The 19,101-nt window shown below is 44.2% G+C and overlaps 1 protein-coding gene across 1 annotated transcript; it reads left to right on the forward strand.

The window, feature by feature from the left end:
* The first annotated feature begins 9,506 nt into the window (after positions 1 to 9,506).
* On the forward strand, positions 9,507 to 18,970 carry sncb (synuclein, beta). The gene is made up of 6 exons (XM_084699111.1): positions 9,507 to 9,602; positions 10,590 to 10,723; positions 14,084 to 14,113; positions 14,370 to 14,476; positions 16,314 to 16,403; positions 18,244 to 18,970. The coding sequence occupies exons 2-6, from the start codon at positions 10,603 to 10,605 to the stop codon at positions 18,274 to 18,276; spliced, it is 381 nt and encodes a 126-aa protein (XP_084555237.1). The 5' UTR covers positions 9,507 to 9,602; positions 10,590 to 10,602; the 3' UTR covers positions 18,277 to 18,970.
* Positions 18,971 to 19,101: the final 131 nt, after the last annotated feature.

Consider the following 19,101-nt stretch of genomic DNA (forward strand, 5'->3'; position numbering starts at 1 on the left):
AAACACTGGGGTCCGAGCAGAGCCCTGGGAGCAGAAGTAAAGCTCGGAGGAAGAAAACCCTTGAGTCGCCCCCCCACCCCAGTGTTCTCTCAGGCAGTAATGGCTGAATACATGGGAATGGACAGGCCTGGAGAACCCCAACAAGGTCAGGAGTCGCTTCCAGGCAAATCTTAGCCTGCATCATAGTCGGCTCAGACAGACATGATGGCTACCTGCCACCCCCCAAACCCTCCACCCCCCACCCCAACCCTGCTTAAGCAAACAGTGCAAAGTGAAAACAGCCATGACATCCAGAGCCTCTGATCTGCGGCTGTAACATTTTGTTAGTTGGTTATGGACAGCTGAAAACCCACAGGTCTACAGCACAAATGCAGTTAGACACGGAGAGGAGGGGGCAGGAGATAGGAGCAAAGTTCTAAAAGAGGAGAACTTCTGGCTGGTTGCATTGCAATAGCCCTGTCGTTATTTTCAAATGACATACCTGTGGAGGATGATTTGGTGTGAAAGGGGTTTGATGTCATCTTAATTTCACTGTAACCGTATCTAATTATCTCCCTTGTACTCTCCCTCATTATCTGTCCCATGTGAACCATTTCATCGCTTGGAATCCCCAAGTTCAACTATGATCACTGAGATTCTCAAGCAAACAATGAGAACACCATTACAGAGCTTGGCACAAAAAGCTCTCAAAGGCCTTGGCACAAAAGCTTGAACAAATGAGAGAAGATAGAAGTGCAAACTCATTAGCTTACCAGGTTCCCAATCAAGAGTGTTTTATTTGACAGAAGGCTCGGTCGGCCCACCACTCGTAAGATAACAGGCATGCATGACTTCAAAGGCTTCCGTTTTTCCTGTAAACCTCAGTCCCATGCAGCTTTGACATCCTCCTTGTTCTTACAGACACAGACTGCTAGTTATTTCTCTCTTTCAACAATAACACAAAAAAATATGATTTTGTGAACTGTTTCTGACCTTCCAGCAGTGCATGACATTCTCAATCCCCCTTTCTATTTTTGGGGAGCACGTGAAATGTTGCATATTTATGCATGGCCACTTCGCATGCTATTTTGTGATGCTATTTTGTTGTTGTGTACATCCATTTTAAGAGTGAGTCTACATTCTAAATTGAGGCTCTGTCCCTCCACCTACACAACCCAGGGGCTGAATAAAAAGAGAGTTGAGGGCAAATATAGCCCAAGAGGAACCATTTGCTTTGGGGCTTGTGACAAGAAAGGTGGAAATGTTTTTTGCACCCCAACGTGATTTCCCAAAGTGATCTCTGTTTAGTTTTCAGACATGAAGAACACACTGAAGCCTACTGTATTCCTTCAGAAGGGGTAAGCTGGCACTAGCAAAGATGTCTGAAGAATTTTAAAAGTGCATGTCAGCACACTCTGCTTTAGAGCATTGTGGGTTAGTTGGCATTTGACAAATCCAAACAAAACGTGCTCTTTGTAGTGCTAATGCTGCCCCACACTTCTGACTTATCACCATGAAACACATTGTTCTTCGACTCCCCTTCCCTGTCTGATTCTAGAAAGCCTAACTTGACATTTTCATCATGGAACAACACGCACAAAACACGTCAAAATTGTGGGTTGGAATTCTTATTAGACCCAGACCGGAACACCCATTTATCTTACTGATTGGATTGGGAACTGCAGCCACATGAACACATTTCCATTTGAAACCCTCAACATGGAGTTCTTCTCTTAATCGACCCCCTGCTAGATACACCATATGTGACATGTTGAAAGATGTACAGCAGTCATTTTGGAATCTGTTTCCGTAGGAGAATGTGACAGTGATGATGGTGAGAGTGAGGTATTACCTTATTCGCCAATTAGTTGCTATGTGGGAATCTGCTCCATTCATCGCATAGCACCGTGTTTCTTGCATCATTGTCCCACGCTGACAGAAGCCTGGTGAGACTGTGTTGCCCTCTGGTGGAAGGCATACCCACCAACACACACACACACACAGTCAACCGTAAGAAGTGATACCGCTCCGAGATGAGAGGAGGACAGATGGAATGTGTTTTTACTCGGTCATGTTTTCGCCTCACTGCGCTTCCCTGGCTCCAAGCAGTGGGACCAGATCTTCCGTGGATATCATTGGACGATCAAATATTACAGATTGGACAGTTATTTATCGTTTCAGGCACATTTTGATGGTTGGTATTGGTTTCAAACCAGATCCTGTGTGTGATCATGTTGTTTTCTGCCACACTACACGGGTACAGGCAGCTTGTCTCTGTGTACAGTGGGAACAGCCAATAGCCACAGCTGTTTGCCTTTTCACTAAGACAGTAGAACACATATTACGTAACGCAATTATGTATGACCATTAATAGCAGCCAATTGTTTAGGCAACCAGCCAAGGAATGAGATTATGTAACTGCCAAAAATGACAGAAATGATAAGGGGCAACCTTTTATGAGAAACACAAGACACGCCCCCCACAGAAACAAGCTCATACTTATAAACCAATGCACACAGACACATGTACTAAATGTATATCAGCTTGATTTGTTAGTATTTTTTAGGTTCAGTATGTTGAGTCGACACGGTAAATTGCCATGACCTCATTTTTATCTTTTTTCCAGAATGTTAAAACTGAGACGGCACACAGCCAGCATTCCTTCAGGTGATGTTATATTGAACAGAGAAAAGCACTGAGAAAAGAAATGAACGATGACTGCATAAATAACAAGTTTTGCTTCTATCCCTTCACATGTAAAATCTACAAAAAGTTTGAATTATAATATATCCATTATCACTGCAGGGCCTTTATAGACAAACAAGCAGTTACAGTCATGTAAGATGAATAGCGGTAGTAGGAAAAGCACATTTCCTATAAACAGGGAAATCATTTCAAATGCTTTAATAGTCTGAACACATCACCTGGTTTAGATGTCCTTAGAAAAATGATATTTTATGAGAATTACTGACTGCCTACGCAATCCTGCAACGCTGTGGAATGTGGCTGTGATATCTCAGCGATATCTCAGTGAAACAGCCAGACAGGCCATCTTGAAAGTGTGGGCAGGCCCTAATGAACAGCACCAATCACGTACAAAAGCAATCAAGCATTCATATTCACAGGCCCATATCATTGAGACCGTGCTTTGTACAGTAAAACACACATGGGTGGGTGTGAGAGAATGAAACCAGTGAAGTGATGTTCCTAAACACAGGTGATTTGCCTAATAGGCAAATCCCTTTCCCCTGTTCTTTCCCACTACCATCCCTGACAATGATGTCTGATGAATTGGCGTTAGATTACATTTGGTGCCGGCATGTGTGCGTTCAACCCTAATTAAAACGGTGGTTCCAAATCAAAACAAAACATGGGAAAACACAGTTTTACTCATCAACACAGTGTTGCTGGTTTTAGGGTGAACAACTCCCCCTTTCATGGCACACGTCTGGAGGGCTCCACAGCCGAGGATCACACAGTCTGTAGCGCCCTCTAGTGAGAGTGAACAGCATCATCCTTTGACCGGTCCCTCTCACTATCTAGAACCCTCATTACCGTGCATGCTCAGTATCTGATGACGTCGATCCACCCCCTGTAGCTTCCGGATCCGGTTCTAACATTCACACCCTCATGTAGATGCACAAGACTATATAGGGTTGTCCCCTTTCCCTCCCTGCTCTCTGCAGCCTAATCCTGGAGAATGTGGATGCGCTGTGTGTGCACCTGTCATTGGGAGATGAGACCCGGCCTGCTGTAAATCCCAGACAGTGTGTGGCCTCAGCTCCTGTCTAGGTTTTAGAAGGTGGATTGATGTTAAGTAAATGATGCCCAGGCCCTGTCTGATTGACTCCGCTCAATGGATCCCAAGTAAAAGCGTCAGGCAGAGGCAGCCGTCGTAAACATCCCATAGTGAGGAGCAGTGGGATGGAGGTGAGAATCTCTGGCTGACCGGGGAGATTAGACCTGCTCTGGTTTACGACCCGGCACGCCTTGCTGCTGGGGCAGATGGAAATGAGCCCTTACCGTTCACCATCAGCCTCGCTCGGATGTGTGGTTAGGACACAGCCTTATCTTCTGTTCCTCTGCTGGGGGGGGGGGAGGTGTTGGGAGAACAATGTCTTTCTGGTTTACACCAAATTAGGATTTCTTATTTATTCACATAAGCAAGTTTAACAAGTTCTGCCACAAGTGCAAAAGCGTAAGTGTAATTGTCTAGAATTTGTACAATTTCTACATGCACATGGTTTGCTGATCCAAACGGATAAGTTGATTCTCAGTGAAATTGTCATACCCTCCACAAGTTCTAAACATTCGTTCATGTGAGCCGAAGCGTCCACTATTTGATGATCAAAACTCGTGAGACATACAGTACATGTATATTCCATAAATGTATGGCATGGAATGTTTGTGATGTTTGCTCAAGTAAATGTGTCTGCCTGGTGACACAGTAATGAAATGGGAATCACAATCTGAATAATCAATGTAGTTTTGAAGCAAGTGGAGCTTGGCCACATCACAGCTCCACGCTGGTGGAGGAGGAGTAAGAGGGCGGGTAAGAATGCCTGGTAGTGGTGTTAGAGGAAGACATGATAGAGGAAGATGTAGAAGGCAAAGAATAAGAGTTCCTGATGTAATCAGAGCCACATCTGTGGACCATGTCATAAACTATGGTCTTACAATGGAGGCAGGTGAGAGAGGACAGCTTTATGTAAGAAGGGCCACAATGTCAGCAATCAATCTTTGCTTGATACACAATAGCAAACGACTAGGCCAAACGTAGATTAGAGCAGTGATGTCCCATCAAACAATTGCACAAACAGCTAAGATACTGTGAAGACTGTTTCAAAACATGAGCCACAGTGGGCTTGAATAAGAACTATCAGAGTATTAGAAGGACATGGTAGGACTTGTACAGAGTACAGTGTTTGGGGGTATGCTATACACAGCTAAGTAGGAACTAGACAATCCTTAACATTTGAGGGCACTGATTGAGGTTTTGAGATGAACAAATTATTATATTGGTATTATAATTGAGTACGTGTCAGTCAGCTGAGAGGAAAGAAAGGAACGGCAGACCAAAACAATGACTGGATGTGAGATGTGGTCTGTTGCAAAATATATATGAGGCATGAAGGTCAGCGATATTATTTTTTATAATGAACACAGAACAATAGCTGGTTTAAAGAAATGAAGGCTGGTCAATACAAAAATGCAGTCCTTGTACATGATCTCATATATGGTCCTGACAGCTTCCTTCCAGGTCCCTCCAGGTCTCAGACATGGGGAAATACTGAGTACATGACTGTAATGCAAAACATCTATATTGTAAGATGAAAATAAGAATCTAAGATGGGGGGCTGGCAAAAAACATGTTCTTGATGTAGTCCAGTCAGCAAGGTACCACTAGATGGCAGCAATCACTTGATAATTAAGACCTGTGGAGACAACCAGAAAGCAATGACACAGGCAGCTGCACTGTACATTTAACATCTGGTTTTGCTTAGGGTTAGAACAATTGCCAGCAATACAAATTTAAAAAAATAGCTGCGAGCAGCAATGGCGGATTGCTCCCCTACATTGTGAATCATTTCAAAATTGACATGAAAAGGGCATATATTTCATACATGTACACAACATTTAAGGTCAATTGGAGCAATGGCTGACTAAGTTATTTTTTGAAATTCTTTCAAAATTGTCACTGTAAAGAAAAATCCATGCTGCAGACATGATGGTTTCTTAAGACGTTGTTGTTCCCCATGAACAATAAGGCATGCTGATGGAGGAATCCTATTGAATGGCTAGTGTCCAGAGGGCTCACACACTGTCCAGATATAATATCAAATCACTGGCCAGTGCAAGGTGACAGTTTGTCAAGATGCAATATCTAATAAACGGCCAGTGTCCAGAAGGCTGATATTTGCCCAGATATAGTATCAAATGAATGGCCAGTGTCTAGAGGGTTATATTTTGTCAAGATATGATATCAAATGAATGGCCAGTGTCTAGAAGGTTATATTTTGTCAAGATATGATATCAAATGAATGGCCAGTGTTCAGAAGGCTGTCATTTAGTAGAAAAGGGACATTTTGAGTGAGGAACAGAAGGTTTCAATTTAAGAGGCAACTGCAAGTTGAACCCTTCTGTTCCTCACTCAAAACTTTATATATATATATATGAACAAAATGTCAGCCTTGTGGACACTGGACATTCATTTCAATTCAATTTTGTCCAGAGCTGTGATATCAAATTAATGGCCAATGTCCGGAAGGTTTACATTTTGTCCAGATATATTATCAAATGAGTGTCCAGTGTCCAGAAGGCTGATATTTTGTCAAGATATAATTTCAAATGGACATCAACTGTCAAGAGATGTCAAAAATGCTGTGAAATGCAGTTTCTCCTATGGAAAGTATTGTAATATTTTGTTCAATTCTAAACAGCTGTAATTCAGTCATCTGTAAACATATCAAGGTGAAATTGTGTATGGCATTTCAGAGGGATGTCATCTTGAAGCCTGTTTGGTTGGGAACAACCATCAGCCAAAATTACATTTTATGTATTAACACAGATATTGAGGTAATATGTACATTTACATAAACACACTCCGTTAAGCCAATGTATTGTATTCATTTTTCCTAAATAAGAAATGTAAATACATCAATTATACACGTGTACGACATTTCAAGTCAATTGGACCCATGGATCAAGAGAAGTATATTTTGAGTTATTTATTTATTTTGAGTTATTGGGCCAAAGAGGGTACTAGTATAAGAAGAAGAAGAAGAAAACCCAATAAACACAATAGGCCTCGTCCTGTCCTGGCGGAGGAATTATAATGACAGTTTGTGTCATTATAAGATAAATCTTCAATAGTCCAATTCCTTCCAGTTAGAGTTTTTCACCAATGTTAACACACAAAAAGCACAAATTTGGCACAATTTTCACAACCTTAACTTCATGTACCAATTACTCGACCCAATTTGGCACTGCTTCACACTCCCTTATCTGCATTAGACTCTGACTCTCCTTGTTTACACACTGATGTCTATTACACATCACCTTGTTGTCAAAACACCACACACAATGTTCAGTTGTTGCACATACTTGTGTCAACTCAAGAAAAAGCCTCAAACCATCAACCGACGGGATACAAATATTCATTTCTCTAAATACTCAGGTCTGGTGAGCAATTTACAATCAGGACTGCAGCATTAAAAAGGGCCTTAAGCCTTTGTTTTGTTTGGTGAACAATGGAGAACTTATAACATATCAACAACCAGAGAAGGAGAGGGTTAAGAGTGAGAAGAGGAGGAAGAGGAGGACAATGAGGAGGACAAGGAGGAGGACAAGAAGGATGTGGAGGAGGACGACAAGAAGAAGGAAGAGGAAGAAGACGATGAGAAGAAGAAGGAGGAGGAGAAAGAAGAAGGAGAACGGTGATCTCTAACGAGATTTGGGCCACCGTGGTTGACCATGTGCTCAACCATGGAACATGTGGGAGGCTGGCCAGAGGTTCCAACCAAATCTCAGCCGCTCCACAGTTGCTGCCATCATTAGAACCTTTAAAATGGAGTATGAGTATGAATTCTATTTGCCTTGTGTACTGAAATATTGCATATCAATACAAAATAGTGTGCGCACAGTATTTGTATTTGGTATTTGGACTGAAAGAGAACCACACAGTGGAGGAAGAACACAGCCAAACAGGAGACTGACATTGTGAAAATGGTTTGTAAAAACAGCACTATCACACTTCCGACAGATACAAACCAGGATCCTGGCTGACCATGCCACATTCAGAAACATCTAGACCGTCAGCCTCTCTACTCTGGACCGTGTTCTCCGCAGGAATGCCATGCGGATGAAACAAGTGTACGGGGTCCCATTTGACCGGAACACAGACCACATCAAGGAGTTATGGCAAGAGTTTGTGCTTGTAAGTCCCATACATTCAGCACTGACACATGCATGTATTGTACCTGTAATCCTATATTGTTCCTGTTCTACAGTGTCCAACTGTAGCCCACTGTGTTGACCTTTCTGTGTCCATACTATAACTTGCATTATCATGCTGTCTGTTTCAACGAATCCAGGAGCATGACTCCTGGATTCGTTGAAACAGACAGCATGATAATGCAATGAATACAAGTCAATGGGCAATGGGTTGAGCAGGCCCATTGACAGTACTGTATTGTTCAGAAATAAAACTTTTTTTGCTGCATATGTGTGCTGTTTTATCTTTGACTATGAAAAAAGTAGGCCTACACTGAGACAATTTAAGGAGAGATTCCATAAGGAGAAATGGCTCATTCTCCAGAGTCATTGTCATTCATATGGTGTGTTCCATTTCTATAATTGTGTTTTCAATTTTGCACTACAGTGTGCTGTGAATGCTTGGTAGTGTGCAGCAAATGCTTAGTTGTGTGTACTGTTGTGAATGGTATGTGTTTGTCATTTGAAAATATGGCTGTGTGTACCAAATAAGAACTAAAGTTCCATTGTGTGGACAGGTAAGAGATTTGATGGCAAAGAGTCATCTTGCAAAGGGAGTGTCAGGTTTAGCATTTTGTGTGTGACGTTTTCAGTTTTGTGTGTGCAGTTTTGAGAAAGCCGTTATTGTTTGAGAAATGTGTGTTAACAATTGTGAAAAACTGTAACAGCACTAGTGAGCACATAAAACCTTTGAGCAGATCAGGACCATGGAGAGCGGCAAAGGCCGCTGACTGTTCTGTCCCACTTGGGATCTTGTCCAGTGGCTTTCAGGACCCTGGAGAGCTTTCGGCAGGATCTGAAATCAGCAACAATTTGGGAGCGTAGACACCGTTAAAAGATGACTAAATGTCCGCTGAAACGCCGGATCAGATTAATGTATAGAATAACTATCTAATACCTATATCTGGAAAGAATGCGGAAAAAACAAATTCTCTGTTGAAATGATCCTGAATGTTGCTCAATTAAAAGTATACTGTGTGTGCCAGTCTATGCAAGGCCACTCGTTCCCCAAGTGTTCCCCTATGCAGCGTAATCTCTTCCTTGTGTTTCCCTTATTAGTCATTGCATGTTCCTGTGCAGGAAATGATGACGTATGCGTCATGGGATCTCAAAATGTACACTGAGTGACACATACTTGTGTTTTTTTCTTTTACAATATAAACGTGTTTCATGTGCTACACAAACACGTAGCCTATGCTAAGCCACAAATACACAGAATCACTTTGTTTGGGCGGCAATTGGTTTCCTCGCTTCAAGGTGTACAGTTAGCACAATAGCTGCCATTACACCATTAAATTGCCACATGGTGTAGGAAACCACATTCCTTTCTCCAACAAGGCGGATCGTTTTAAATTGAGGACTTGGTGTTCACCAGTTACACTAAGCTTACTAAGCCATCGTCCCCGTCCAGGCATACACGACGCGTTCCCGTGCTCAGCCTCTGACATCTTCCTGTGTTCAATGGTGGCTACGTGATTGTCTCAGGCGCGCAGTCTAGAGGGCGTCCCTATTGGTGGAGAGGATCCGGAGGAAGGCCCACCTAGTGATCGTTCGCAGATATCTCACGTTCAGACGATATTTGAATCAACTGTGCAATCGAAGTATAAGGGGACGCGTCAGATTTGTAAAAGGTAAGAACACTTTGCATGCATGTTTTTACTACGACACTTGGCGTCGTCGAGAAATAAGCGCACTTTGAGAGCATATATGATATTACTACCTTGTAACGGGATGATATTACAAAGGCAATGGAAACTACAACAAATACTTACAGCCTAAATCAAATATATCCGCTGTTATGTAAGTTGAGTCTACATCAGTTGAATGAGAACACAATGAATGATCGAGACAACAATTGTTGCATTCATTGGTAATTGTAGACCGCTTCATTATTTGCTTTGTAGGGGTCTCAAAGGTGACACCTTGTGAGTGGTCGCAATTACGACATAATCCAATCAAAACTATAGCAGAAAAAATGGTCGTTCGAATTGTCTTCCATAAATATAAAGATATTTAGGCAATATGGACTTATAGGCCTATATAATCAAATGTGATGAAAAAAATCGTGTACATCAAATATGATATACATACATTTTATCCCACTTCAATGAAATACATAGGATGCACATAAAACAAAATATACAATAAAAACATATGGCATCAGATTTTGTTTTATACATTGGACGCTATTTAAAAGGCACGGGCTTACAGCCTACTCGCGGCCACTGAGAGTAATATCAGAAGTGAGTAATAATTAATGAGCGCGTGCACCATTAACCATTTCATTGAAATATTTTTCCTCTGAATATTTCATGCTTTGAGTGTGAGGGGGAACGCGCGAAAAAAGGTTTTTTACTATAATGGCTGGATTGTAGCCACTACAACCAGCCATAGGAGGCGTTGCTACAGTCGTCGTTGTCACAGCCAAGCCACTATAATAGCTACTTGTGCAATAAGAAGCTTGACTGGAAAGTGACAGCTTCAGCGGTTTCTTCTGTGATACTAACGAACACACCCATTAAATAATCACTAGAATAAATAGATTCACATCGCCTCCACAAAGATCAGATAGGATGAATTGTGAGTGCTCATCACGGGTCCAACACATGTCTCCACAGCAGCTGGGCCAAGATGGATGTGTTTATGAAGGGGCTGTCTAAAGCGAAAGAAGGCATGGCGGTGGCCGCAGAGAAAACCAAGGAAGGCGTTGCGGTAGCGGCAGAGAAGACCAAAGAAGGAGTAATGTTTGTCGGTAAGATTCAGAATGTGTCCGAATTAGGTGGATTCAACGCAATTCCAAGCACACTTACTGCTGGTATGTCGTGTTTGACAGCGATTGCTCCGGGGGAGAGGTAACGAATCAGCTGACAGTACGCTCTAGCTCAAGCAGATACTTCATAGGTCCACTGTTAGTTGTAGTCTTCGTTCATTGGCTGGTAAAGGGGTGGGGTATTCCCCCCACACCCCAGAAGTAAACCCTCACGTTTGGCCCTCTTTTGAAGTTGTAGAGCTCGAGATTCCAAAATTAATTTACAGCGGTTTAATATGTCGCTCTTGACTGTTTCATTCATAATGAAATCACTTTAAGTTAAATGTCAAATACTAACTATGCGAACAATTATTCCACCGCTGATATAACAGTAACATTGAAACGGAATCCACACCATCATTCGGTTCATATCGGAAAGATGATTGCACTCATATGTCATCGTAATGGGGCACTTGCAAGTGATTCTATGGCAAGTTCAGTACAAATGAAACCCTGCCGTAGTAGACTAGGCTATACTGTACTTGACATTGTCGAGGGGCTGATATCACTGGAAATGTGTTAGATGTTGACCATGCTCTGATGACCTCCCTTCCCCCCTCCTCTTGTGTCTAAGCAGTAACTGGACATTACCAAGGGGCTACTGTCTCCTTGATAGAATGCCGTAATGTAATAGCTGTGTATGTATGTAAAACATACTGTATACTATAATTGCTTCATTTAACCTGCCGCTTGATGAAACTAACACAAAGTTATTTGAATACTGCTAATCCAGTGCTTTGGGATCCAATACACACATGAACGTTTATTTCTTTATATCCTATTTATAGTCCCTGAGACATTAGGTCTCTTTTACACAGACACCCTATGAACACTAGCATGATATGTAATAGCTGTGCTAACAAAATAAAACAACAAAAACTGACTGGAAAATGTGGGATGGGGGGGGGGGAGTGGCTCCATGGAGTTTGGGGCGGGGGGGGAGTTTTAGTGCCACATGTCACTGACTCTATGGTGTCATGGTGACAGATTGTGGAGCAGGGACCCGAGTGATCCCCTCCTGAGGACCAGAGGGACACAGACGACATCCTATATGTTGTCCTCTGTTGGGCTGCCTAATTAGAAGCAGTCGGAGTCACAGAGACGCGCCTATTCATGGCACTGTGAACACTACCACAGCTCAGCTCCACCTTTGTCATCCTTTCAATGGCATGTGTGCAAATATGCCCTCAGCATCATTGTGTCCCCCTATACAAGCCGAGTTCTCCTTTAATTGCATTCTTGAAATCATTCAGACTCAATCTTATACAGTTCATCAGTCTATTTACACAATGACAGTATTCTATGAAGTCTGTTATACAAGTACTCAACATGTGATATAATCCCACTCTATTTTTCTGCTGAATGAGAGACACGTTCTCTATTTCAAGCAACCTATCCCCAGCGAGATGGCATCCAATTAGCCTCAATATTTAAGACAGTGTCAGCCCCAGAAAACATGTGAGCCTGCAGTCTGTACTTGTGTAGGCCGGTCTCTCTGTGCTCCTCTGCCCAGCGTCCTCCTCTGTGGCTGGGAAAGGCCTCCTCCAGCCTCCCTCCCTCCTCGGGGCCTCTGTCTACTCCTGCATGTTGAGCGTGATGGGAGTGGCGGTGGGGGTGCCCCTAGAAAGCATGGCTGGATCCGCCTCGAGGCCCCTGGTGGGGGAGGGGTGAGAAGGAGCTGATCCGTCTGACGCCGCAGCGTTGACAGCTGCGCAGCTGTGACAGTGGCAGGCCGCCCACCCAGCTGAGCAGTCAGACTCCCCGGCGAGGGGGAGGAACACACCCTCCTCCACCACCACCACATGGCCGCAGGGTCGTCTGTCTGGGGGGGGGGGGGGGGGGGCAATCACATGTTAAACATCCCAAAGGTTTTATCGAGATTTAAGATTTCCTTTTGGTGGACGTCAATCATTTAGTTAAACCATGCATATATCTGGCAGTAGATATACTGCCTCGCGGTTATATGTTTGGGACACTCGGGGTGGGGGGGGGGGCTTTGCAATCTCAGACCGTGTATTCCCTGTTTTGGGATTTGAGTGAGGATGCTCCTGTGAGAGGCTACTGCACTGAGGAGCTCATTCGAACCCCCACGCCCCCCGTCACCCTGGGATGTCACGGTGAGGGGATTGCCCCTCCTCGCTTCCAGAGAGAGTCTCCAGCCTGAGAGATAGCTGGTCTCTTCTCCGGTCTGCCAGGGTCGTCAACCAGGGCGTACAAGATCTACTCTCTGCCTCATTTAACAAAGCCACTCCTTCAGTAGAAGCTTCTCTCAGATGTGCCTGTGGCTACTGGCAATGGCTCTCCGCTGTAGAAAGAGACGGTTTTATCCTGCTTTCTCCTCCTATACCGGCTCTCCGTGGCCTGAGGGTGCCGTGAGCGATGTGGGACAGGACAGACAGAGTGGATGACTAAGTAGGACCGGCCAGGACGGCAGGGCTGCACCCCCATGAGCAGTTGAGGCGCTGTGTTATGAAATGGAGTATGTCAAAGGTTACCAAGGATTTGACATCAACCTTTTTAAGGTTCAGAAAAACCAATGGTGATAAATCTAGTGAAGGTTATGGTACCTAATATTACAAATGGCCGATATTTAATCCATGGTTGTATCAAGAACGTGGGACTGGAAGGAATGCTTGGAAGCAGCTGTGACACAGGAAAAGTATGGCAGGTAGCCTTGTAGTTGAACCACTTCTCCTGCTACCTTGTAATGCCTCAAGGAAGTCAATCTGAGCTCACGGTCTCTGTTGTACATCACTACTGAGTCTACTTCATTTACTGTGAATCAGGATGCAACTCAGAGTTGTTATGACAGGGCTGGGACCTGCTGAGTTATCTTTTCAATAACTCAGCACATCAGATTTGTTTGTGATAAACCTCAGTTCCAGGTTTGGAACTAACAACGTAGTAAATCCTGCCCCAGACCCAGATGACTGTTCCTCCTTCAACAGACCTCCGTTCAACTGCAACTGCACTCTTAGCACTCTCTCTTGAGGATTAACCCCATTTCGAAAATGTATGTACCATGAAAGTGCTGTTAGGTACACTACAAGTAGACCCTACACTTTACGCTACCATGGAGCTACAAAGCAATATCTCTTGTGAAAAAAACATTGATACACAAGAATTGCTATGCAATTCAATTGCATGACGTGTGGCCAAACATCCTCGTATAGCGAGCTGCATGCAGTTTGTTTGCATATCATACTTGATAAGTCATCTGTAAAGAAAGTTCTCCATCATGCAGTTGAGCTGATTGTTTGTTTATAGTACAGGCGGTAACTGATATTTCCTCTCTGTCTACAGGCACCAAGGCCAAAGACAGCGTTGGCTCCGGTAAGTCTACCGTGTCGTACTCTGACTAAGATGTCAGGTGTGTCGGAGGATAAGACGCTTAGGAAGTTAGCCAGCCTTGAATCGAAAATGAGAGTAGTAAGCCACTGGTTTATTGTTTACTGTTGTGTTTGCCGTGAGATAGGGTAGTGTGTGTGTGTGTCTTTTTTAGACTGTTTGCATGCAAGTATTTCTATGTATGGCTGCATCTGATTGCACTGCTTTTGTTTATCTTTGTGTGTGTGTGTGTGTGTGATAGGGGCTGAGAAAATGAAGGAGCAGGCCTCTAATTTTGGTGGAGCCATGGGGAACATAGCTGCTGCCACTGGCCTGGTGAAGAAGGACGAGTTCCCCACTGACATGAATGTATGTCCGACACACACACGCACGCACATATAACACGCATGATCTCTCTAACCCACCATTGATCTCCTGAGAGATGAGCGCAGCAAATCTCATGCTGTGGATGTCATCCATCCCTGCTTTCATATTTCCATTCACACCATGAGTGGGGCGGACGACAGAGCTGACTGGCCACTCACCATTTTAAGACGTATCCCCCGAAGGATTTCAAAGACAGGAGAAACGCAGACACATAGAGGAGGGGGCAGAGGGCTGGGAGACACATTGAGGAGCCACAGTGTAAATGTCCAGGTAGCATTTATTGACCTTGCTGGTCTCTCTGTGGGACTATCATCTCACCTCTCCCCCCTCCCCCACCGGCCCCCGGCTCCCCGGGTGACCTTGCCCAAAGTCATCACCTCCACGCTCAGCTGACTCTCAGTTCAAACACAGAAAGGAGGGGCAGGAGGGGGCAGGAGGAAATGATCACCCAGAGTTATAGTATTGGGATTTCAATAGTGTAGATCACCCCCCAAAATACAACCCATGTTCAAGCAGAACATGAGGCCTCGACAGAGTTTAGGATCACTAGCTCCCTCCAAGCCCAGTTCTATATGTTTGCCCACCAGTAGCTGTTTCACCATAGGATGATCTATTGAAAACCACAGCAGAGCTGTAGCGGTCGGTCACCTACATGTGTGTCCACTCACACCCTCTCCTCCCCACCCCCACCTCACCACACCACACCCCAACCCTCTCACCAGGAGAATCCCCCCGATAACTCACTAAGCTAGTAATCTCTCCTGGCCTGTCTTAAGAAGCTTCTGGTGAGGGCTGCGTGGTCTGAACAACTAGCTCAGACAGAGAAAGCATGGATTTACACATGCCGAGAGAGAGAGGGAGAGAGTGAGACAGAGAGACACAGAGAGAGAAAGAGAGAGAGAGAGAGAGAGAGAGAGAGAGAGAGAGAGAGAGAGAGAGAGAGAGAGAGAGAGAGAGAGAGAGAGAGAGAGAGAGAGAGAGCGAGAGAGAGAGAGAGAGAGAGAGACTTCTCAGTGATTGATCTAAATAGGTACACCAAGGCTGGACCAGCCTCTTGGCACCCACTAGCTGATGTGCGCAGCAACTTTGCCTCCAGTCAGGGCTGATCTCACAGCCTCTGTGGGTGTGTGGTGCAGGTGGGGGCACTATGCTAGCTTTAATGGAGCACATTGGATTATGCTCAGTTCTTCTCTGACCTAATTGAATTAAACGGAGGGTTTAAAAATACCTTTGTTCTGACCCACTAGCATTATTCACAGGGCTGATGGTATGAGGTACCGTTCTAACCATCTGAGCTAAAGCCATTATTATGATTGCCCTGCACCCTCCATCGTGGCTCCAAGATGGCCGGATGCAACTAGATTAGTAAATCTTACACTTGTAAAGATGTGGATAATACCAATTTTTTGTGTTTTGTGTGCATGGTGCATATGTCTATTGTGTGCGTGTGTGTGTGTGTGTGTGTGTGTGCATGGCGTGTGCGTGTGTGTGTGTGCATGGTGTGTGTGTGTGTGTGTGTGCATGGTGTGTGCGTGTGTGTGCGTGTGCATGGTGTGTGTGTGTGTGTGTGTGCGGGTGTGTGTGTGTGTGCATGGTGTGTGTGTGTGTGTGTGCGTGTGTGTGCATGGTGTGTGTGTGTGTGTGTGTGTGTGTGCGTGTGTGTGCATGGTGTGTGTGTGTGTCTGTGTGTGTGCGTGTGTGTGCATGGTGTGTGTGTGTGTGTGTGTGTGTGTGTGCGTGTGTGTGCATGGTGTGTGTGTGTGTGTGTGTGTGTGTGCATGGTGTGTGTGTGTATGTGTGTGTGTGTGTGTGTCCACAGCCTGAGGAGTATGGGCAGGAGGCCATGGAGGAGGCACAGGGAGAGGCACTGATGGATCCAGAAGGAGGAACGTACGACGAGACCCAGCAGGTAAGAACTCTGGTCTGACCTGGCCATGCATTAGGATTGGTGGATCGGTTTTGACCATGTGTTAGGATTGGTGGATCGGTTTTGACCATGTGTTAGGATTGGTGGATTGGTTTTTACCATGTGTTAGGATTGATTCATTGGGTTTCACAACGTGTTATGATTGGTTGATGGCTAAAATGGCTGTGCGATAGGATCGAATGATTGAGGATGGATGAGCGACTCATCCATCACCCCACCAGTTATTGTTGTAGATTCCTGCCAATGGTGTCTCTACCATCTGTTCCTACTTCTCAGTCTGAACAGTAGCTAACAGCCTGAGGTTTGTAGAAATAAAGGGTCGACAAGTGAATTGGAGTGTGTGTGTGTGTGTTTGTGTTTACATGGTGTGTGTGTGTGTGTATGTTTGCATGTGTGTGTGTTTGTGTGTGTCCATGTGTCAGAGTCTGCGTGTTCATGTGTCTTTGTGTTTGTGTGCATGTTCATGTGTCTTTGTGTGTTTGTATGTGTGTGTGTGTGTGTGAGACACATGGTTATTTTTGGAAGGCATCTCTCAAGGGCAAGAAGTACTCTACTGAGCTCATATCATTGAAACCTGAGTCCGGGCTCACAACTAATGAACCAGCACACCATGGCCGCCAGCCAGGAAGCCACTGTAGATCCTACACTACTGACACGAAACATCGCATTTTCTCGAAGAAAAATCGAATATCCTGTTTCTATTATTGCTTTTGAAATGTATTTGGCAAGAAGGCATCCGTTAGGTGTGTCTGTTGCGTGTGTCTTTTAAATATTGATTGTGTTAATACACTGTTCCGAATTTTGAGACCATTGAGTTCGAGTGGTGTGCTGTTCACTTGGTTTAAAACCCTGCCTGTGGACTGGGTGTGCACACACACGCACCTCGAGTAGACAACACTGTTCTGCACAATAGATATTTCATGTCTTGAATCATTAGATGTGGTGTGCCTTCTCCGTCCACAAAGATGCTGTCATTTCCTCCCTCGAGATTGGAATCTTCCAATCAATGGCAGAGAAAAAGGCTATTGGAGCTCGAGATGCAAATGACTCCTGAATCGTTACGCCGTGTAGCATCGTATTTCACACAGGCAGTAATGTCTGCCCCATCCCTCCTGTTCCTCCTCCCCTCCATCTCTCCATCTCTCCTCCCCCTCTCCCCTCCCCCCACTCATGCACAGGCAGTGTGCTCGTGCTGCCTGAATGGGTGTGGTGGTGACACGCCGTATGTCGCAGTGCATTGTGGGTAGAGCCAGGTCTTCCCTGCATTGATGTGAATATGGATGCTCCCAGCTGTAGAAAGAATTCCACTTCATCTCCTATTGCCAAGCCACAGGGGAGGAAAATACAATGCATCCAGGAGTAATCGCATTCCTTCGTTCTGAATAAACACCCCAAAGCCATTGTATATCATATCGGTGACTGACACCAGTGTGTTAATAGGGGCTAGTAAGGAGATGTGTGTATGCCAAGGCATGTCCTTGGAACTGTGCTGTGGTGCAGCTCGATCCTGCCCTCTAGTGGCCAATGTGATACATTGACACAGCAGCCAAATAATGGCTGACCAATTGGCTCGACGGTGTTTTAAGCCCCCAATGGAGGCAGCTAACCTCAACCTTAAACCTACCCATCCCCTCGCTGCCTGGAAGGCGCTGTTGGGGGCTGAAAACACCGAAAATCGACAGTCAAGCTATCATTCCCAATATAAAAAAGTGTATTATCTTTTGGTCATGGTGTGATCTGTGGATGTGGAACCTCCCCCACTCTTATCACGTTTCAGTAGATTCTGAGTGTGGTTCTGATCATGGTGTTCCTCTCTTGACAGGAGCAGACCCAGGACTACGAGCCAGAAGCATAAGTCCACCCATTCCACGTTGGCGTCTAACCAGAAGCACAATACGTTTCTAACAATATCAAGGACAAGCGCTGAAACGATCACAATAAAAACCCTGCTGCAAAAAAGTACAAAAAACAAACAAACATACGACAAGCATTCCCAGAGAATAATAATGTTCTTCCTCCAAGACAGATCTTTTATTATGATACTTAATGTAAATGTCATGTTACTTCTGTAATGTGTTGGGTGTAGGTATCTATAGAGATGTGCGCTCGTCCTCGGTCTCACTTCCTTGATTCCCTCCCAACGAAGTGAGACCAGTGCCAGCCTTGTGACTTTGTACTTGTGTGTATCTGTATTCATAAATGTGCGATAGATGTATGTCATTTTCCAACAAGATGTTGGGAATGAAAAAAAAGTCCGTTTGAAAGCAGATATGATTCCAATAATATCCTATAAGTGTATACAATGCCTGTTTGTGGGTTTCTCTTTTGCATTTATTTTGAAAGCAAGTTATTTATTTAAAGTTTTTCAAGTAAAGGTTTTATACATTGTATCTTTATAGTTGCTTGTGAAATCATTCCAGTGAACTATCTGTTAGAAATGGATACATGTTTGTGTGTGCGTGTGTTTGTGTGAAGATTTTAACAAGTTAAAGTCAGTATAATATGTCTTGAAATCATAATGGTTGTCAGATCAATATGTGCTTTAAAATGCAGGAATTGTCAATATATTTATGTGTCAAGCCAGACAACAAATCCTCTGTAAATAAAACGTGAGAGAAAAGATAACAACCCGTTTGTTTGTTAGTTTATTCTTTTTTCTTTCCTTTTTTCTTACTTTTTC

The sequence above is a fragment of the Hypomesus nipponensis genome, chromosome 1 (assembly GCF_054491055.1).
Source record: "Hypomesus nipponensis isolate SF chromosome 1, ASM5449105v1, whole genome shotgun sequence".
NCBI lineage: Eukaryota > Metazoa > Chordata > Actinopteri > Osmeriformes > Osmeridae > Hypomesus > Hypomesus nipponensis.